This window comes from Stigmatopora argus, chromosome 3, assembly GCF_051989625.1.
Source record: "Stigmatopora argus isolate UIUO_Sarg chromosome 3, RoL_Sarg_1.0, whole genome shotgun sequence".
Lineage (NCBI taxonomy): Eukaryota > Metazoa > Chordata > Actinopteri > Syngnathiformes > Syngnathidae > Stigmatopora > Stigmatopora argus.
In genome coordinates this window covers 11,953,715-11,976,631 of record NC_135389.1, presented here as the reverse complement: position 1 = coordinate 11,976,631, position 22,917 = coordinate 11,953,715, and the positions used below count along the sequence as shown (strand labels likewise).

Genomic DNA, 22,917 nt, shown 5'->3' with positions numbered 1-22,917 from the left:
TGTTTGGTACTACAACACGAACATGAAAAACAGGGCCTAACCTAAACGATGCACAAATCAGCTCATCACAGGAGAACTGGTTTGAACTATTAATAATGATAACACCAATGTCGCAAAGCTTTTGTTATTACACTCTGTTAGGATCATGTGGCAAAATTATCCAAGTCCGGATGAGTTCTTATGTAGATATAACGATCATGAAAAAATCTATTTAACTATTCACACTTCCAAAAAATAATAATTGTAACACATTACTGGAAACCATAGTCAAACAGAAAACATTTTCCACTGAGTGTACAAACTTGTTTTTGTAGACTTCTCTGGAAGGGTACAGAATCAAAAATTCCATGACACTCTCTTTTAAAACTCAAGTATTCAAATGAAAAGAATTTTATGCAAGTTCCCTTTTGTTGCAAGTGAACACAGACTCACACCAAGAGATGTAGCACTGCATTGCCATTGTATTTTTTTTTAGACCAAAAACTCATCCGTTTTAGTAAAAACAAATAAATAACAACAGTGGCACCTCTCTTTACAGCGATCCAACATTCAAAGTTTCCATTTCAAACAGTTTAACAACCATGTTATCATACACTATCATTGGGATACTAAAACAAACAAACAAACAACTAACAAGGTCACGATGCTTCTACTACTTGCATGGCTCTAGGATGTACACACCTGCAGCTTGCCACAGAAAGTATCTATCTACCAATAGTTAATAGAAACACCTCAATGCACCACCTTAAGCACCACAACTATTGTCTAATGAGTCAAAATTCACAAAAGAACCATTGAAAGACAGAAATTCTGTTTTTTTAAATCTAAAATAAGCACAGTATATGACAGGACAAGTCAAGAAGGATGTCAATTGACATTTGAGGTCAGGACTATAACAAATGTAATTCATCTTACCTGAGATCTCCTGAGGCAAATCCTGAGCATTTCCTTCTGGATAGGATCAGATTCCTAGAGGACACAACCCACAGCAGGGTGTAAATGAACACATTGGAAGAGATCAAGATAAACAAACAATATTAAAGGATGACATTTCAGCTGCTTGCAACACACCAATAATATCAGATATAATACCATAGCTGTCAACCTTGGCCAATGACTCCCCTTATTAACGATTGCAATTCCCTTTATTAAGCGATAAAAAAACGTACAATTGCAACGAGGCAAAAATGTACTCACATTGGGCGCACAAAGTCTAAAATTTTCTTCAAAGTGGACGGCTTTCTGACACGCTATATTTATATAGTGAAAATGCGGATAGGAGAAAGCGGAATGCACTTGCGCATATCATGCATAAAGCATGACAGTACTATTAGCAGTCGGCGATGACGTTTGCGTCTGCTAGCAATGACCGAGATGATTCTTATTGGAGCCGAAATTGGGTAAAACGAGATCGGGTTTGCAAAAAAATGTGCTTAAAAAATCCCGCACAAAAATGTATAAGTTGTAATACTCTCTAATATGTGTGCTTCACTTACATTGAAACATACTAAAAAATAAGAAACAATTTCAAGTGTCTGATTTTCATAAAGCATTGCTGTATGTGAACCATGGCTACATAACTAATAATTCAGCTTGTAAAGGAGAAATACATATGTTAGATTTAGCAACAGGGTTTAAATAAAATGAATTGTATTTGTGAACATAGTGAAAAATGCATGTGATTTAGTTGGCTCATGTGATCTACACATTTGAGAAAGAGCTTCACAAATGGGCTTGATGAGCAGCGTGGAACATCTTCTGAACCACTAATGCTCACGAGGGTGACAATTTGGAGTGCTCAAACCGCCTACCATGCATACGGAGAAAGAAGCATGAGTACCTGGAGAAACCTTGGCTTGAAAGGCTTATCACTTAAACACATAAATTAGGGATGTATGGGTAATAAAACAAAAATAAATCACAACTAGAATTTGCTCACCCAGATGGTACACGTATCTCAGATCTGTTTTTCCCAAGTATATACGCACACATTCTGTAAACTGCACTGTTACAATTTATGCCATAGAATAAATCTTGGCCGGGCAGGGTTTATCATCGGCAAAAGGTGTACGTGGGTTGAGAGGACTGTGTTCCATGTTCTAACGAAATATTCTGCCACTGGGTGAATTTTGGATTTTTCCAACCAAAAATCTTGTTGACACTACCAAGGCAAACATTTGAATAAGCTAGGCTTGTAAAAGCAAAAAGTAACATTCTGTCTCCAGAAGGAGGAAAATGGGTTGAATCAATGAAGTGCAGACATAGAGGATTTACGATTCTGCATTAACTGAATGTGCTTTGAACATCTTTCATTCTCTAAACTTGTCTTTTAATGCTGAGTTTTTGGCATGAACCGCATTAGTGCATAATGGAACACATTTTTAATCTAATCATTTCATTCATGCCTTGTGCTAAAACCAGTTTAATAGGACTTTCCCTGGTGATATTGACTATCTTATGCTTCCATTTCCAGGAAGAAGTTTTCAAACAGTGTATCAGCAGCTTTAATGTTCAAAACATGCCCTGGAAAGGTAGCAGCTGTGGTAAAGGCCCCACAGAAAGCTACATAATACAACAGAGGAAACTCCAATGGCCAACAATGCTAGACTCATCACTTCTTCAGTTGTGAAGAAGAAAAACCAAAAAAACAAACAAACAAAAAAAACAGCTATACATGCATTTTGACTGGCGTTTTGGAAAATCCAGCCCTATTCTAATTTCCTAATCTTCTCATTCTGTTCATCACTTTGATTTGAGAACCCAAGTCAACATTCTGAATTGTGAGTAATTCTTTGGTTGCTTGGAAATCATGTGGGGCTTGTCGCTCTTTGAAACCATAGTTTGATCTTCAAAATATGTTTCATGGCAGATTTCAGTTCTTCATAGGAATCTGTTTGCCCTGTGCCTGCACAACAATGTTCGTTCAGAGAACACAAAGAAAGCCAAATGAATGAAAAAGCACAAACTGTTTTCCGACAGTAATTCTAGCAATTCAAAGAGGCTTTTCAAAGAAAAGACAGTCATAACGTTAAGAAAATATAAACTACTGTTCTGTTAAAAGCTGGTTGATATCTTTAAATACAAAAATTGCAAGACAGAACTACAATAACATGAAAGCAGAGGAACATGTATGGTTTGAGGTGCTCCAGCCACCAAGTGATCTGAGAGCGCAATTGTGCGCAATTTCCTTCCAGGCTTTTAACTTCAACATTTGATTTCAAAATCAACATAAAATATAAACCTTGTGACAACATTTTTCATATAGCCACAGGTCTTGCTGTGGAAAAAAGAACAGCAATAAATGGAAATGTTAATAAGTCACATGAATGACCAGGTGAGCTGTACCAAGTGAGAAAATGGAAAACATTTTGTGTCCACACTGGGAGCTGAGGGACAGGATGAACTTGAGCAAAGTCTATAGCATCCATTGTGACAAAAGCAATCCATCACATGTTGTGACCCCACACAGTGCCCCTGCGCGTCCCACCCATATTCCCAACTAGCCGGCGAAAACTGTGTTGACAGCTCAGCCCGCTAACCTTTCGGTCCATCTCGCATGACCCCCCGACTCCCCCCTCGTAGTAGCGCACCACTGGAGAAGGAAGTGACACAGTCATAGAGGTCGAAGGTCGACTCAGGAGATGCACTTCAAATATGTGAGTGAGAGAAGGATGGTGCGGGCTGCTAAAGAAGCACCTTATTTTTCCATGTAAAAGAATCTTAGGGCATCTTCACACCAGAAAAGTCCATAGTGAGCTTTCTTTGGCTGTGTTCACTGTTTTGGTGCTTTCTCATTTAACATTTTTATTTTTGCAACGGACTTTGACAACAAAACTATGCATGTGCAATCATTGGACAAAATGGTCTGGGTGGAATAACATGCTAAAACACGGGAGTAAACAATCAGTTTTGCAGCACTCAAGCTCATATTGATATTTTATATTTAATTTTATTTTTTCATTCAACTCCAAGCATTTGCGGGACATTTGACTAATCAGAGGGGATTGATGCAATGACATATTTATATGTAAACAAATTCCGTCTTCTAATCGCTCCATATCGAACCTCAAGTTAGCCAGCGTATTGATAATCCAAACAACATTCCCCATAATTCCCGTGGCTCCGGAAGCCTGTTACTTGCAAAAAGGTGTGTAATTTCAGCTTTGGTCCAAACAACAGTGCGGCCACTTCCACATAATAAGCGAACCGCACTGAAGGCTATATTATCAATACCCATGCAGAATGGGGTGATCCATGTTTGCCCACAGCCTCTAAAAATAAGTACACTCCTTTATTATTACCAAGTTCCTCCTTTTGTGTCAATCTAGTTCTTCTTTGACAGGCATGCCAGTTTGTTCAATATAAAAAAAAATACTACAGAATAGTGGACTGTATGGGTAAGGAGAACCCCAAAACATTGTCACAGTTGTTTGGAGAAAACTGGATGATGGTATATTTTATGGTTTTGCCTGCTAGGAAATTATGTGGTTATGAGAATGAGCATAGTGCAGTTGATATTCAGAGTTCTTTTATAGCTGGATTATTTTATACAGAATGTGGCATAGTGTAAAAGAGAGCTGTTGCTGTCGTTCGCGTATCTGCTGATGTATAAAGTGAGTAGTAACATGCTACATTTATGTTTTGGCAAGTCAGAGCGTAAATAGCATGCTCAACTACCAAATAGACTCTCGTTAATTTAAACCTGCAAAGGTAAATGAATTTTTTTGTCTAATTAAAACAAAACAAACTTAGTATTCACTAGCCAGTAGATCTATCTATAAGACTGAATAACCAGAAGCCAAGTCTGAGGGCCACATTCTTGACCTCCCCTCACTCAACTGCTAACACAGCACGTGGCTTTGTGCAGGCTTCGCCGATGGCTCCTTTTAGGAGTTCTTAATGGGTCACACGCACAATACACTTTGTGTTACCAAGCAGTAAACCTCCACTGAGGGGATCATTGGCGTCACCAGGGTTCAGGTGGAGGAAAGGGGGCCGATGGAGTATAGCGCCATGAACTGGATAAAAGTACCGAGCTATAGTTGAAACACAACACATGTTTAACACACAAATTCACCTCCACCGTGTCCGACCATGTCCACCAGAGTTACCCAGAACAACAGACTCTCTGCAATCAACAAAAGAAATCATGTTGTAAATGAAAGTGCCACACAATAACAAAAGTTTTACAGATGTCAGCAAGTGACAGCATGAAAAATAGAGGCTGGATGGCTTTTGGCACGAAAAAAAATTGGGGTGTTTATTTTCAATTGTGAACCAAGACTAAACTGCACAGCAACATTGAAGAACATAAATGGAACAGAAACAAAACATTCCAAATACTTTGGGTTTTTTTTTGGTTCTAGTTTATTTTTTGTCTTAATCTAACCTTACAGAAACATTTACTTGTACTCCCATTCACGCGCCTGGGCACACAAACACACAAGTATCCCTCGCACATATGTAAGGCCAACAATGGCGAACAGCTGCATGGATCTGTCTGGATCGAGACCAGCCACCTCTGGTCCACAAAGGGCTGCTTGTACCCTCAGCTTGCTAGGAACATAAAATACAAGAGATAAGACTAGACACTGTTTGCCAGTACCAGCGGACCTCCCAAACAGGAACTGCAAGTGTCTGACGCCCATACACTCGAAAGCATGTAAAGCAGTACATATTTCAATGAGCTTGTGTTGTGCATATTATCGAGTGGCGTTCATTGTGTTTGGGATTGTTTATTCATTTGCGCTCACATGTGTTGACCTCCTTGTTCCACATTTACAAGCTCATCTGATCACTTAAAAGTGAGAATCTAAGGCAACCAGACAATAAGGATATTTAGAATGAGGCTACCCATTCACAACAAAGGTAAGTTTGTTTCCAGGCTACAGGCCTTTATGGCAAGTTATTGAAGAGATCGCTGCTATTCAATTTCTTCAAGACAGCAACTGGAGAGATGGGTGCGATTTAAAAAGGAGACTTGCTCAGAGCTCAACAGTATATCAACACCATTAAGAATAAGGACTCGATTATGCACCTAATATTCCATCAGGGGTGCCTTGTTGTCTAAATGGAGGTCGATTAGAAAATCTTTGGATTTGTGCCTTCATTCATGTAGACATTGCTGAGAATGACACGATATCTAATTGAGACATTTCCATTGGTTGACATTGTGAGGCTTCGCTACAGGTTCAAATCCAACAGTAGAAAAATAATCAATAAAATTTTAGTGAGCAAAATTGTCAGGCTAACGGGTACTATGAAAGATATTAATAGCAAGAAAAATCAGATGGAAGTATTTATAGAAAAGAAAAACAGTGCTAAATCCGAATAACAATTGGGAAATTTACCTAATGGTAAAAAACAGATATCTGATATTGTGTTGCACGAGATAGCAGTCGGCACTAGTACAACAGAGTAATTTATTTATTAACGTTTTTACATTGGTTTTGTTTTATGGTTTATAAAAATAACGCACGAGTTTGTCAAGAAGAGGGCTATAGGCCAAGAAGTGAAGAGAAACAGGATGTTATTTTGTTTCCATTTACTCATCTTTACCTCCTCGGATTGGAGAAAACACCAACGAACTAAGGTTCTATATCTCATACTTTAAAAACAAACAACACTCGTGATAAGAATGTTTTCAATGTGTCCTCATCAATTCATTCTATTGCATTTGTCCAGATTTCTGCTTAGTCATGATTTACCCAGTCACCACTTGCTGGCCCACACAGACACAAGCCCACACACACCATGACACAGTGGAGTCTGTGTGGCTTGGATCAAGGTCTATTCTGGATGGGGAGGAGGGTAGCTCCGCATAAACGTGACTGATGTCTTTGTCCTTATCGCTGCCCTTCATCCCCTTTTTCTATGCCTGTCTATCCATCAGCAGCCCCGTTTCCCCGTCTTTGTCACCTCCTTCTCCGTCCATCTGTCGCTTTCACTACTGCACTCTCAGACTCGGACACTTGATACTGGTAAAAGTATTGGAACACCTGGCCATTACACCTACAGAGACTAAAAAAATAGAACATGCGAAAACTGCTTTCACGCTTTTGGAATGGCATCATGGACCTTTCTTTCCATCACTCGTACCCCTTGGTGCACATTTGGACTAAGGATGAGACATTTATTTTCAATAGCGAAACTTTTGAATTTAGAATCTTCATTCAACCAACAACCAATTGATCACTGCAATAATTGACATACCTTCTCAGACACATGAAATGACTCCCTTTCTGTGTAATGCCACTCATTTATAAGCTTTAAAAAGTTAGTGCAGTGACAGAAACCTTAGTAACGATATACATACCAAAGCCATTGAAATTAAATATGACATCAGTGTAGTGCCATTCGTGATTGAGATACAAATGGAGTGACGTGATCGGCACCCGAGTGAATGTGGCTGCTCCATTCATCCAGCATTGTATTTCGATGATCACTGCTTCTGATGTCAGCTGTCTACTAAGGCCAGCTGTGGGTCATCATTCATAACTTTGATAGCACCACTCACACACACAAACACACACACTCATCACTAGCTACCTCAACACATATATTGTAGATATACACTAAATCCTTAATACTCCAAACTGGCACTGTGAAAAAGAGTGGACTCAAGTGTGCATGCCATTGACAGACACACACAAAAGCTCATGCCCAGACACATGATTGTGGATGACAGGGTTGTATGGTTAAGAATGAGGCTAAGGGGATTTTGCTGAGCCACATTATGTATACAGAAGCTGGAAGCTTCAACATCTGTGTACGCAAATAAGAGTGAGAATGACAGAGACACCTGGGACTGAAATGGTTTTGGGTTTTGGTTTTTCATTTTGGTAGAGAAAGCCACAAAACATAGCCCTTGCCAACACCCAGAAGTCATAGGTGACTGGTCTGCCGCCGGCCATGTGATCCTGTAATCGCTGGGCGAAAAACCCAGGCATACAGCCTAGTTGCTAGTGTCCTCTCTTGAAGGCATCAGGAGAGAGGTTTCCACGACATATAAAAACATTCAATGCACCGTCGTGCACTCAATACACTCATGCCTGAAATCCTTCCACCAGGTCAGGACTGGACGCTGTGCAGCCAGCAGGACGGGGGAGCACAGTAACCACTAAGTTAACTTGGTTTAATAGAATTTTAGTATAATGTAATGAAATGGTCGGACTCATCTCAGGAGGGGATGAGTCGGCTTACAGAGATGAGGTCAACAAATTGTCTTCGTGGTGCTCGGTGAACAATCTCACACTGAACACCACAAAAACTAAAGAAATAATCCTGGACTTTCGCAAACACGGCACAGATCTGGCCCCACTCCTCATAAATGGAGTATGTGTAGACAGGGTCCAGTCCTTTAAATTCCTGGGGGTCCACGTCACGGATAAGCTCTCATGGTCTACAAACATCACGGCAGTGGTGAAGAAGGCTCAGAAACGACTCCATTTCCTCAGGGTACTTAGGAAGAACAACTTGGGCACCAAGCTTCTGATAACCTTCTATAGAACCACTGTAGAGAGCATCCTGGCGTACGGCATCACAGTGTGGTACGCTGGAAGCACGGCGGCAGACAAAAAGGCCATGCAGAAAGTGATTAACACTGCCCAGAGGATTGTCGGCTGCTCTCTGCCCTCACTGGAAGACATTGCCAGCCCTCGTTACCTCAGCAGAGCCAAGAACATCATAGGGGACCCTTACCACCCTGGTCACAATCTGTTCCAGCTGCTGCCCTCTGGCAGACGCTATAGGTCCCACAAAGCACGGACAAATAGGCTTAAGGACAGTTTTTTCCCCACATCCATCAGAAATCAAAATTTGCGGTAACATAACACACATTCCCTTCTGCGGTAATATGAAAATATGTTTGGGTGGTGATCTGCCTCCTACTAGCTGACTGAAGGTAAGTGAAAGACAGTGAGAGGTAAGCGACCTGTATCCATAACAGCAGAATGCCAAATTACAAGTCCGTAACTAGCACTTATTTAGGTCTTTTGCCGAGTAAACACAGCTTATGGAGAAGCACCACCAATTTCGTCACACGCAGTTTCTGGGTGTGATGACAAGTAGGCTTTTTTGTGTTGTTGATAATGACGACAGGGCCTATGTCCGATTATTATTATTATTATTATTGAAAGGTCTATCACCTTATTGCACTGTATTAGTGTGCAAAGTGGCTTAGCACTTTTAACTCACCAAAGTACTTACGGTATTTACATTCATAATTCGTCAACGAACAAAGGAAGTTGTTCCTACTACATTAACACAGAGTTAAGCCTACGGTACGGACCAGAAGGTGTTGTATACAACACCTACTGTCAGACAAATTGTAGTGAGATTGGGGTTAACATGCTATGTCAACCATTTGTAATTTCTTTGGGAGGGGAAGTGGGGCAACAGGGGGGAAAGCATAGTGATACATGTCAGAGCAGAGGAGGAACCGGGGGAAAAGGCGGAGATCGGTGCTCCCGAGCATTTCAGCAGCACCAACCGGGAGATAGGAGAAATTGAAAGATTTCTTGAAGATAGGTGAATGATTCTCAAAAGCACTGCACCTGTGTTTTTAACCAGGGTATCATAATATAGTATGATTAAAAAGTTCCAAAATGTGACATTTTCATGCCATCCCCATTTAATGAATTAGTCAACGAGACATCAAAACTTAACGCACACATTTTCATATTTTTTAGTTTGCCCTTTAGGCTTTGATGAATAAAGCAGCCACTGTAGTATGACTTTAAAATACTACTCATTCATGATTGTGAAAGGAAATTTGCAGAGGGGACTAAAAAGGGGAAGCTTACTGAACAAATGAGAAAAAACGTTTCTAAGCAATGAGTTACACATTACTCTCATTTATTGTAATGCCTTATATAACTTATTACTCCATTGAGAAAGTAATTAGTCTTATTACTATTTACTGCTGGTGTGTCATCGTACCAGCTGGTCTCTGGTTGTTAGTATGGGAGTTTATCTCAGCGGTAACAGCACTCACAAAGATAGCTTTTAATACATTTGATCGGGTATGCTTGAGGGTGACTCTGCTCACTCAAGGGGGAGTAATATTTAAGATATTTCTTAAGAAACATCTTTAAAAAAAACAATACCAAGACATTAAAAACTTCATGTGAAGATTCCTCCTCCAAGGAATCTGACTAAAATTTAACTGTCGTCAGGCAAAATAAGTCCACATGACAAGAGGGTGACTGATTCCCATGTGACTTGTTGATAATTGCCATGTTTGGAATGAAGGAAAGAATCTTTGTAATCCATGTTGCCACCTTTCATGCACAATTTACTGTAAATGAAAGGAGAGCGACAAAATCACTGATTAACAGAAGCCAATATGTTAGATTAGGTCGAGCTTTTGTGAACCCTGATCCAAATGCAATACATTAACCAACCAACATCCTCAGCGGTAAAGGGTCACACTTTAACTCTTGACTTTCCTGTGACTAATAATCAAAAGGCGCAAGGAACTGGTGTGCGACTAATGCTCATAATACTCCGATGGACACAAATATCTGAATGGCAAGCAAGAAGGATGTTTCATCTGGTTACACCAAGCAGGGTGTGAAACAAAAGGTAAATTGAGGTTTGGTGAGAAGGAGCCTGTGAGTTTGCTACATCTGATAAGTTTGTTTTTTTGGAATCAGCATGAATGCTGGCAGCTTTTCTGTTGCATCAAGAGCACAATGGCTCTTTTCACCTGTATTGCTTATACAAATACATTGCTAAGTAAGTGCTTGAAGTTGGTAACGCTTGACTTGCTGGGCAATTACATTTTTCAGTTCCTTGAATCGAGAACCTTGTCACCCGATCCAAGATAAGAGGTAATTTCTAAATGTGTAAATGTCAAAAATATTCATTTTAATTATTTATGAAAGCATTCACCCCAAAGCGGTGAGCTGAAAGTCATTGCCGAAATCCTGTATGTTTGAGGCATCGATACTATATTGGACGTCTGTCTGACTTCCTTCATCAGCCACGAGGAGCCAGAATGTATGCTCTTATTCCCTCTGTGGCCTCTGACAGCTGCCGGGTGCTAGTCTCAATAGCGCCCTCTAGGAGCAGCTGGTACACAAAATTCCCGCAGAACAGAGCCAGCAGATTAGTGCAGGCAGCTGGTCAGACACAGTGCAGCACGGCCACCAGCAAGACTGAGCAAAGACAAAGTGTGTGTGTGCAGCCCCCAGGAAACAGCTGCTCTGCTATCAGTCACACATGCGCCACAAATGCGCCATGCAAGAAGTAAGTTCTGTGTCCAGATCATACTCCAGGAATGTTGATTTTAAAAAAAAAGAAGTAAAAACTACAGTATGTCAGTTTGCCAAAATGGCATTACACCGCGAACTATAATCTGTTTGTGTTTTTTGTAATGTATCTTTTTGTATATACATGTTGTTAATGATATGAAATCATTATTCAAAGATAGCCAACATTTTCGGAAAACAACAGTCAATAAAGTTTATCAACGATTCACACTAAATGACATTTTCATTAGTTTCTTTTCACTGTATTCAAAGACTGACAGCGACTGATATGGTTTTTATCTTGTGGCAACGGAAAAGGTCACACAATTTTTTTTAGGTGTGGGGGAAGTTTATTTTGTGACCTTTTTTGCATGAATGAGTAAAAATAAAACATGCTTTTTATTCACATGGCAATGGGTTTGCTTAGTCATCAGGGGTACCATTCAGATGAGTCTTAAAAACCGTTAAACATGTCTGATTTGGTTATAATTCAACTCATTGAATAGCAGATAGTATAACAGACATTGAAGCCACAGCTTGACCAACAAGACCAACTAAATTTCAAAAAGTCGAGAGAAAATGCAGAGGCCACCAAACAGGACACCCTCAATGCATTAGTTGCAGCAAGGGATTTTATTCCATAAAAATTATGAAAAAAGAGAGATCGACAGTCACATGGGTGTGGAAGCTGCAGTGATGCAGACTCTGCATCAGTCCGTCGTGGGGAAGAAGGCGCTAAACCGAAAGGCGAAGCTCTATATTTACCAGTTGATCTACAATCTACATCCTACCCTCACCTATGGTCACAGGCTTGTGATTGTCACTGGAAAACAAGATCCCGGATACAGGCATTTGGCTTAGGATGTCTCCCGGACTCCTCCCTGGTGAAGTGCTACTTCCGACTCCCTACCTCCATCTTTACCTTCTCTACAGTCTCTCCTCACCTTGTCCCTTGTGTGGGCTCAAGATATGTATAAGTAATGATGTTGATTAATATTTTTAGGGTTGACATCGTATAGTACAGTAAATTATGCAGATCCTGTACATAACATAGACAGGCTCTGCTTTCTCTAAATTATATTTTAATCAACTACTGGCCATATTGTTTGAACAGGAATGGCCATGTTCAATATTGTCAGTGTTACAGTGTTGCTGGTACTATTGTACTTGTAGATGAGAGCAAAGGCAAAGAGCAGCATGACAATGCTGGTCAGTGCACTCAACTGACCAGAGCTTAAGTCCAAATAATGTTTCTTGTTGGAAATGCTGTAAGAAGGATGTTCTTGACGGAGCTGATAAAATGTAGCTCTTCGTTGAGGTCACTTCCTCGATCCACAATGCATGTGGTCCAAGTGGCAAAGTAGTTTGTGGGTTACCGCAGAAGGGGGGTGATATGTTGACTTCATTTTTAAGGATACAGCAATGTTAAAACATTATTCCAAGTGAACAAAATTCTTGGGATTGTCAATGTAAAGCATTGATTGCATTAACTGTTATTTTTAATGTTAAACAAATATATATATATATATATATATATATATATATATATATATATATATATATATATATAGTTGATATTTTTTTCTGAACTAGATTTTAATGGTGGAAAACAATAGTTAGTCACACTATGAAGTAGACATTGTCACTTTGCATTTAGTACAAACTGGCTCCTATTGTAATTGTTGGAGCAAAGAGTGGGAAAGATGTGAAATAGAGAATTATGTCAGGAGTATGGCTCCAATGAATAATTATGGATTTTTTGAATTTACACTTATTTTCAGCAAGATTTTGTTGCTCTAAAAAAGAAACCCTTTAAATCTTGACTCACCCCAAATTACTAGTGTAGATAATTATAACACTCTATACAATATATAAGAGTATTTGTGGTGTTTTACAATTGAAATTCAGTCGCTATCTATTCAACCTTGAGACAGCAGGTTGTCTTTGAACAAGAGGTGAAGCGTGGCCAGATGATTTCGCAGTACTAGTTTGGAGAGGAGCCGCCACTTGGCCCAGAAAGGAGCTACCCCGTTGAGGTGGTTGGGGATGATTCTCTCTTTTGTCTCTTGTCCTTTACCTAATCAATTTTCTTTGGCAAGTACTAAATAAAGTCATAGAGTGGTACTAATGTTTTAATATAACACCATGTGTCAGCCGCACAGTTATGACCACACCCCCTCTGTATCTTGATTCATCTGGAGGCTAACGGGGCCACATTTGTTCTGGGGCCAGCAAATAAGAAGCGCGCAAAGATGAGCAAAGTAACAAGAGAGAATGAGGGGGGCAAAGAGAGTGGGGGTCAGGGTTTAAGAATAATAGATGAGCATCGGGGAAGCCTGAGAAGGAGACCAAAGGAAGAGAGAAGAATGAAACCAAACAAAAGAAGGAGGTTGAGAGAAGGAAGAACAAGAAGCAAAAGAAAGAATATGGAGAAGAGGTGAAACGACAGACCATCTGAAGGGGAATGCTGGGCTCAGCAAGTTAGTGATTACTGATTAGCCAACCCGCACGGAGGCCGTTCTGTCCTTGGCTTGGGAAAACAACATAAAAGGGCTGTTTTGTGGCGGGACTTGAAAGCATGCGAGCTATCGGTAGACATTAGCCTTATCAATAGATGCTCGCTAGAGCCAGGCTATATGAAGCAACAAGGGCACTGTTTTTTCCAGAAGGAGATAACCGGTGCAGGCCTTGTCCCATATTTGTGCACACTAAGGAAAATGACAGTCAGAGATGCTAGTTATAAGACAGTGTCTCCAGATAATCTGGCACACAAGGTAGCTACTCCCCTGATGGTCTTCTAGAGTTCTATCAGACCCTACGTGTAAATGAATGAAAAGGTTAACAGGTGCAGTCAGCTTTTAATCATTGAAAAGAACACGATGACACAATTTGTGAGTTGGTCAGAGTGTTTCCCCAGAAGAGGAGTCCATAGGTTCAATTTACTAAACTTGAATGAGCGGAGCCTTTGAAAGGTTTTCGACTCTGACGTCAAAACCTTTTGGGAAAACATCGCATTTTAATTGCATCATAGCTGATACTTTAAAAAAAATCACGTGCTGTCCTTCTCCATTGCTCAAACACCCCAGCCATTGCCCTGTTTGAGCTGATTGATTTTTGTGGGGTAAGGTCATGCTGAACAGCTGCTGATAGACTTGCAATTCATCTGCAGTTCAAAGAATTTTCAGGTCAGCCAGTGCCATTGCTGTTTGCACTTTTTACAGATGACAACATCATCAGGTAGACTATGTCTTTTGGGCAGCAAGGGCATTTAGATAATTTTTCAGTCACGGGTCAACCTACAATAATAGACATAAAATCAATAGAGTTAATCCGCAGACTTATCGTATAATCGCTGAGTGGCGAGTTTTAAGTCTGGGCTCCATATTGGTCCACAGTAAATGAAAAAAGATTAAATCTTACCATCTGTGCATCAACCCTTGGAGGCATGGGGTGTATTAAGTGTTATTTGTGAGAAAATTAACCATTCTGAAATTAAGAAAATAATTCTGAGAGCTGGTGAGAAAATGTCACTAAAAATTAATCACATAGTCCAATAAATGTCAGTCTAAGAGTTTGTGTCTGTTTTTTACATTAAATGGGGGGAATGCTGTAACATCTGGAACCAGCTTCAAAGTGGCAATACAAAGTACAGCATTTCTACATTTACCATACCTCTCATGTTCTCTAGTAATCTCAATTGTTTATGCCCGAGTGTTTCTCTCAGTTGACTGGCTGGCATGCTTCTAAAGAGTACAAAGTCCTGGAGTTAAAACACAGAACAAACGGAACGCATGCAACTGCTGGGGCACCAGTGCAACAGGTAAGTAAGATTATGCAAGCAGATGTATATGAAACATCATACTGACACATTTCAAAGAACACAAGATTGCACACAGAAAATGGCAAAGCCTCATGCACATAGGTGACCACTTGAAAAGTTTGAGTGCGGTGCCATACCTTTCCGACCAATACTTGATGCATCCTTGTGTGGGCCTGACAAAGCAGGAAAGGGCACTCAGTAGCCTTTGAATACTGGAAAAGTTTGCATAAGACAGCTCAGGTCACCAGTGAACTGGACTTGTGCCCAAAACTGAACGGTACTGTGCCCCTTGAAGTATGACGACGTCCAGATTTCCAAGGCCATTGCACTTGACTAACATATAATGAAAGTAATAATCTACGTTTTGTACTAAACCTTAAGTATAAGGGAGATTATTAAGTCAGGATGTTTTTAAGTATTTAATAATGATGAACCACAACACCTTTGTTCATCGATCACGCTGGGCGAAATAAAGCAACACATTTGTCAATAATCAGCTCAATACATTGATAACCAGAAGGTTGTTTGCACTTGGTTTTGTATAACCAGGTACACTACAGGCAAATGACACATGTATTATTGGCCTTCATCTATGCAGCTGATCCACTTTTGTTAGCATTGTGAAGTGGGGTCCGGTCTTGGTTTTTGGTTGGAAATTTCTGGTGTGGTCTTGGTCTTAATTCGAAAAAGTGTCAATCTTGGGGTTGGTTGGACTCCTGAACGTCTTGATCTTGGCTCTTTGTAATTTGTCTTGGTTGTGCTTTTGAGCACAAAATGAAATTTTTCAACTTAAAGATAATTTTTTTGATCAATAAATAATGGAACGTTTCACAAATCATTGCCGCCACAAAGTGGTTTTAAAACTGAGGAGCCTGATTCGGTTCTTTTCCAGTCAAATTTGGGTTCGTTGGGCCTATGATGCTCCATCCTAGCTGTGTTCGCTGGGCGAAAGCCTCATTTGTGGCCCCAATAATTACTTCAAGAGGAGCTAGTGCTGACGGACAGTCGTATCCTATCAAAAGACCCACATTACATTGTTGAAATGGCGGTAATTTATGAGCTAAATGTTGCAGATGTGGCCATTGAAGTGCAGTCTGACAAGTAGGAATTTGACCCTTATTCATTGGTATAAAGTCACGAGCATATGCTTGCTTGATCTGAATTTGCCTCGTCAAATTTAGCCCTCTCACTTGTAAATTTTGTACATTCTTACTTGCTATTATTGTGTCAGTAGCCGTCATAGTACTTAGTTTCAATTTCACTGATTGGATGCCCACATTCAATTTATCGAGCACATCTTCTAAGATAAATGTTGAGCTGCTCTGTGCATCTAATATAGCATAGGTAAGTACTTCCTTATCTGGTTCCACAATTGACGAGATAAAAACTGGAACAATACTTGATGTAGCAGGAGAACATCTTGCTGTTGAGTGAAATAGAACCTTGTGAGCACCTGGTTTCCTACGGTCTTCTGTAGGTAGAAAATCATTCTTTGCCATTCTTGCAGGTCTTTGAATCATGTTTGTATGTAGGCTACTGGGATGACGACAGTGAAACCTGCTACCACCGTGTCTTCGTTTACATTCTTGAATGAAATGTCCCTTTTTAAGACAGCCAAAACATAAATGATTGCCATGTATGAATTTTTTCTTAACGTCAAGAGACTGGGCTGCAAATATGGGACATTTCACAATGTCATGACCTTCCATTTTACAAAATAAGCACAATATTATTTTGCCACAGGACACCGCCTGGGATGTGACATTCTTTGGTGTTGTGTTTGTTTTGGGGTTCCTCTTCTGTTTTAGGAGCCGAGTTTCCAAGGATTTGTTGTTCCCAACCTGCGACAAAGGGCCATGATTACAGAGATTCTGTGCTTCTGTTTTCATAAACTTTGTGAAATTCGCAAAATTAGGATATTTGCCGTGGGTATCAAGTTCGTCAACAACGATTTGACTCCACTTGTGGATGATCCAGTCTGGCACTTTTTCGAGTAATTTATAGTTTTCTTCACAACTATTCAAAAAGCGCAAGTCTTCTCTGTGGGGATTTGCACAGACACTTTTCAGGAAGTTGACAAAAGCTTTTAGTGCCAGTGCATCATTATCTTTGATCTTGGGCCATGCCATTAGCTTATCTCTGAATGCTCTTTCTAGAAGTGTGCCAATGTTGTCAGCATTGTGGCCATTCCGTTTATCGCTGCGGAGGGGAGCTTTGTCGGCATTGCACACGCAACCAACAGGAGAATTTTTCTGTGCTAGCTTCGTTTTAGATATTTTCAAATTACTAAATTTCAGTGGGTTATGGGCAAAAGTTGAGGGCTGTTGTTGTTGGATATTTATGTGCCTTGAACTTAGTTGAGCCAGACTTAAAGACTCCTTAGGTGTTGAAAGGGAAGAGTTTATGAGTGAATGATGAACACATTTGACACTTGAGTTTGCTGAAGTGTTGCTTTTACTGACGTTGTACCCAAAGTTACCCTTTGTTTGAAGACCTTCGCAAGTGTCATATGTCTCCAGAAGGGAAGTTTTTTTTGTTGCCATTTCCCCTTGTAACATTTGCAATTTCGTTTTTTCCTCTCCAAGTCTGAGCTTCATCTCAATCTCTTTATGCTTAATTTCTGACAACAGGGCAGTCTCTCGAATTTGCCAATCCTTCTGATTTAATTCTGACAACAACATTGCCTCTCTTAGTTTCCATTCTACTTCTTTCTGATTAATTTCTGACAGCAACATTGCCTCTCGAAGTTTATAGTTGCCCTCACATTTATTTAGTTGTTCCTCTTGTGATTCTGTATCCACATTTCTGCCTTGGGTGGTCTGAAAATTTGAAGGCTCACTGGATGGGGGAGACTCTGATATGATGGGAGGGCTCTTTCCTCCTTTTGTGGGGTGTGACATTATTTTTTCTAATGTGGCTCTACTGTAGCTCTCTTACATACCAAATTATGCTCATCCCTTACTACTTCTTGCATTGTATATTTCAGAATGCTGCTGTACATTCCAAAGTCTGCAATAAACCCCAAATGTGTGGCTGCTCTATACTATATGACATCACCTTACATCATCATATTAAGGCCCCTCTCCCACCCACAGAGCTATGTCACTGTAAAGGCTTACATAGCCCTGAACAATAGCATCAGCAGAATTTTCACAGCTTTGAAAATCGGATAAAAATGTCAGCTAAGGGTTAATCCATGACTAACATCTTATGGGTAAATATTCCAATCACTTCCTCAACACTTTATTCCAAATCCATTTTGAATTACTTTATGGATGTTCAATTTTGGCACTTCAATTTCAATAAGAAATCAGGAGATAGGAGAGTTAAAACAAAGGTCTATTTGTTGAAATTGGACTTTCATTTGAAAACAGAAAAATACAGCCTAAATGCTCTGATAGTAATCTGACTTTGATTTAGAATGTGGGATGTGAGTAAATGCATGTGTGCTTGTGTGTATGATCTGTATAAGCGTCGGAGTCTGTAAGAAACTTCAACTGTGATCGTATTTCCAAGCAGGCTAGACCAGCTCTTGACTCAATCACGTCTGGCCCCATGGATGGGGTTGACCCATGTGCATATCACTGTTTGACACTATGTCTGCAGCAGTTTGCTTTCTCGGTTCTATATTGGGGTGGCGGTTCCAGTGGTGGTAGTGGTGGAGGGCAAACAGATGTGGGAAAATGGGTTAAAATGCAAACCTGACAAACACATTTCTTATAATCGATTCTTCTGCCATTGAAAAAGTTTAACAGAAACTTTAATGCAGAAGTGGATAGCATTTCCACACTTCCTGCTAAAAAAGAACTAGTGCAATGGTTTTGGTTAAACAGGAAATATAGTCTGAGTGATATGTTTATCTATAAAAAAAAAAGAAAAAGATGAGCTACACAATGAAACCCAGCAGTTGACAATTGCACGCAGCAAAAAATATCTTGTGGCTGATGTATCTGATGACTTATCATGATGTGGCGGTACGGTGGATGAGTGCAAGAGACATCAGAGCATGTCCACCTTTTGGGGTTTGCATGCAGTCTCGGAGCCTGCGTGGGTTTTCTGCACATACTCCGGTTTCCTCCCACATTCCCAATAGATATACATGGTAGGCTCATTGAACACTCCAAATGATCTGTGTTTATGAGTGTTTGTCTCGTTCCCAGCGATTGGCTGGCAACCAATTCAGGATGTACTTTTTCTACTGCCCATAGTTACCTGGGATAGCCTCCACTACCCCCACAAGGATAAGTGGCACGAGAGATGAATACTAGATGAAATAATTGATGAAATTAATTTGGTGCCCCATGGAAAAGTATGACACCATGGGAAGGCCTAATTATTTTGCCCTGCTTGCGTAAACCTGGAAATGTATCTTTACTACAATATGTCAATGGATTTGTATTGAGGGGTTGATTCTTTGTGTACTAACTGCAATTAAAATGGCGAACTGCGACATGAACAGTGGCCAGCTGTTGCCAAATCCTGCAGATTGCCCCATAGTTCAGTCAGGTTCGGTCACATTGTTCATTGTGCGGCAGCGTAGAGTAGAGTTAAATGTAAGCTAAAAAAAGTGAATGAAAGTAGGAAGCAGTTTCTATAATGTCAACCAACATATGAAAACAGTTTTCCTTCACTGTGACATCCGATTATTATAGAGCAAAATACCATAACATCCTGACTTTTGTATGAGGCTCTTCCCTTCAAGATGCGAGTTTCTGTACTGTGAGGTTGAAGATCAAACACACGAGCCTGGGGCTGATTAGATCCAATTCCATTTGTTACCAAGGCCTGCACTTATTTTCTGACATCTACCGTACAGAGGGAGCCCTCACAGAGGCCCCCAAACCCAGTAAGAGAATGAGGAATGGAATGGGCTGACTGAAAAGCATCTGACTTCCATTGCCGGGTGCAGCCTGTGTGTTCTATTTAGCCACTGGTATTCAGAGAAGATGCACTACCATTAGCAGAAGCCCACTCTCAAACACCCATGATGTCATTGAGGTTCGATCATTATAGCCTGGCGATGATTCTGTTTTGGGCTGGGTGAGTTCCCATGATTTTCCTTTTGGAAGAACAAACAGAACAAATGTATGGCTCACAAGGAATCTATTTGCAGAAGGTGATCTCTAGAAGTGGAAAACAATTGAATGTCAGGTGGGTATTTAACTGACTTTTAGGGCCTTTATTTTCAAAAGCAAGCTCAGGGCAAAATTTGTTAAAAGTGAGGAACGCTACTATGAAAACAGCTTCTTGATAAACAAATAGTTGTGTATAAGCCATATGAATGAGGCCCTATATTTCGAGAACCAATAATGAAATTCAGTTTTGTTTTATATTTTAATAAAAGATTATTTCCTACTCTGATGCATGTAATGGAGGGCTTTATTTTTTGTTCAATTTTATTTCCATTTGCAAAAAGCACAAAAAACAATAACATTTAAAATTGTTTTATGCACTAAACACAAATCCAACCATATAAAACAAACAAAAACCAATATTGACGCCCACAACCACAAGAGAAACACTGGTTCCTCCCACTCCCCAGGCACATAGTGAAGCTCACCAAGATGCAGTCACTTCTATCCTTTAAATAATTTGTGCAAAAAACTTATTTATATTAAACTAGTGTGATCCTTTAAACTATTGTAGTCCTTTACATTCCTCAGGTGAAAAACTTCATCTGCTACCTCCATTTAACTAAGTCTCTATCTTTTGAAAATTACAGTTCATTCATGTTATTTTTGTAAAACATTCTGACTTTATTTAATGTGTTGGTCCCTTACTCTGATTAATATAGCTACTTCATTTTGCTTTGTAATTTTCCAAACAATTGAGAAATCATTTGAAAAGTGATGCCTTGCAGCTTCTTTCACTTTCATTTTCATGGAATTGCTGCTAAAGGTCATGTGAGTCAATATATCCACTTTATCGCGGCTACTGTGTTTAATGTTTAATTGTTCTTAGAGGTTATTGCAACTTTTAAAGAGGTGGAAGGCTGTCATGTTCAGATAAGGTCAACAATACAGCTATGTGTCCACACAGCTTCCTGATATATATATTCGGGTACTAGAGTGAATTTGTCACTTAAAATAAGGATCACAGGTAATGAAATCCGATTAGGCCATCTGCTATATTCACATCTAATGACATGTACGAGCGTCAGCCCATATAAAGGCGGCACAATAAAATGAAACAATCTGCCTCTTTGACACCAACAGCTCGTCATTTCACTGCTGCGCCAGCGGCAGTAATGTGCTCTTTGAACCAGCTTTATTTAACAGCGTAGCAGCATGCGCACAGCACGCCCCGCGTCTCCGAGCTGGCCCGAGGAACGTTTGCTCCGAGCGTGGGCACATCAGACGTGGGGCCACCAGGTCAGGGAGCTGGCATTCTCACCCCTGGCACAAGTTGTTCCCCTTGGGGGCGTAAGGGCTGACACCAGGATCATGGGGAGCACCAGACAGACAGGGGCCTACCAAACAGCTTGTGACCATAACCAACAGTGGCAGAGAACAATGAATGCAATTATTTACAAGAATACAGTCCAAGTCTCTTTTAGGCACTCCCTATTACGCATGTTTACTCTCGCTCTCCTTTTGGGAAGCAGTGAGGAGGGGCTGTGACCCTGCCTGTACAGTTCTCAGCGGGATTTTTCATGGTGCCCAGGGCTACCCTACTATTCATGCTCTACTGCCGTCAGTGTCCAGCTGCAGCCTTTTCCCTACCAAGCTCACACTTTGACAAAAGGCCAAGGGAGATACATCAAAACACATCAATCTGTTCAGATGTATAAAACAAAAGTAGGAGAAAAATGAATTTGTACAAATCCAATCCCCTAAATGGACAATTATTGCTACTTACACAAGCAGATTTCAATGAAACACTTCTATATCATTATGTCATAATTTCACTTTTGGAAACACTACTTACATCAAAGACATTGAGTAAGCAGAGTTTTTGTTTGTCATTGTGTCCAAATACACAGATAAACACACAAAATGCAAGTGTATGAAGTGCCACCAGTCCAAGTGAAAATACCTTTAACCTCTGTGAGAAACAGATATGTCCCATAAAAAAAAAACTTTGCTCTGCCCTCGGGCAAAAGCCATACTCTGCAGTGGGTTAGGCAATATGAAAGCTCATTATCATTAGACGTGCCTGTCCCCTCAAAACAGGATTCAATATTTGGGTTTGAATTGTGCTGTAATTCTCTATAATATTGTTCTTTTGCAATATGTCACTGCTATGTTATCAATATACCTGTTTTACATGATGAAAAACAAATAATGACGTAAAGTATAGTATTGCTATTATTCTGACAAGCAACCTGTGTTTAAGCTTACAGGTTCCACCGTGATGTCTTTCACACAGGAAGTGTCCAGATGTTAGTGGAGTGTGGCAGTGGGTCCTTTTATAAACAACAAACAACAGTTATCTTGTTTGCTAGCATCCGTGTCAAGTGGCACACAAAGCCAAGCGCTGCATTTGAGAGGCTTCTGCTCTTCTTTCTGCTTATAGCCTTGTCTCTTTCAATAGCTTATGAAAGCGTTGATGTGTGTGCACGCCCTCCGGTGTGGGTCTGTATTCACAGCACATCACAGCACAGGGCTTCTCTGTATTGTATTATTCAGCTGGCGAGAAGAAAAAAGGCAGAAACAAGAGTGTGGGGGCAAGTGAAAAAGGTCTGCCAGCTAACTGGAGAACTGTAGGGAGGACCCTAGATCCCAGCTGCCCAGGACTAGCTGACAGCTTCAGGCCGGTCAGTGCCAGCCATCCTCAGGCCCCAAGAGAGGGGCCAAACAAAGTGGGAGGAAAATGATGTAAAAATTGTAAATGTGTTACTGAATT

General features: G+C 40.3%; 1 protein-coding gene across 1 annotated transcript in view; it reads right to left on the bottom strand.

The window, feature by feature from the left end:
- The window catches only part of ccnd2a (cyclin D2, a), a 112,858-nt gene that overhangs the window by 54,371 nt on the left and 35,570 nt on the right, over positions 1-22,917 (bottom strand). The window contains exon 3 of the mRNA XM_077596136.1: positions 916-969. Coding sequence (XP_077452262.1) covers positions 916-945 — 30 coding nt within the window. The 5' untranslated portion in view covers positions 946-969. The remainder of the gene's footprint in view (positions 1-915; positions 970-22,917) is intronic.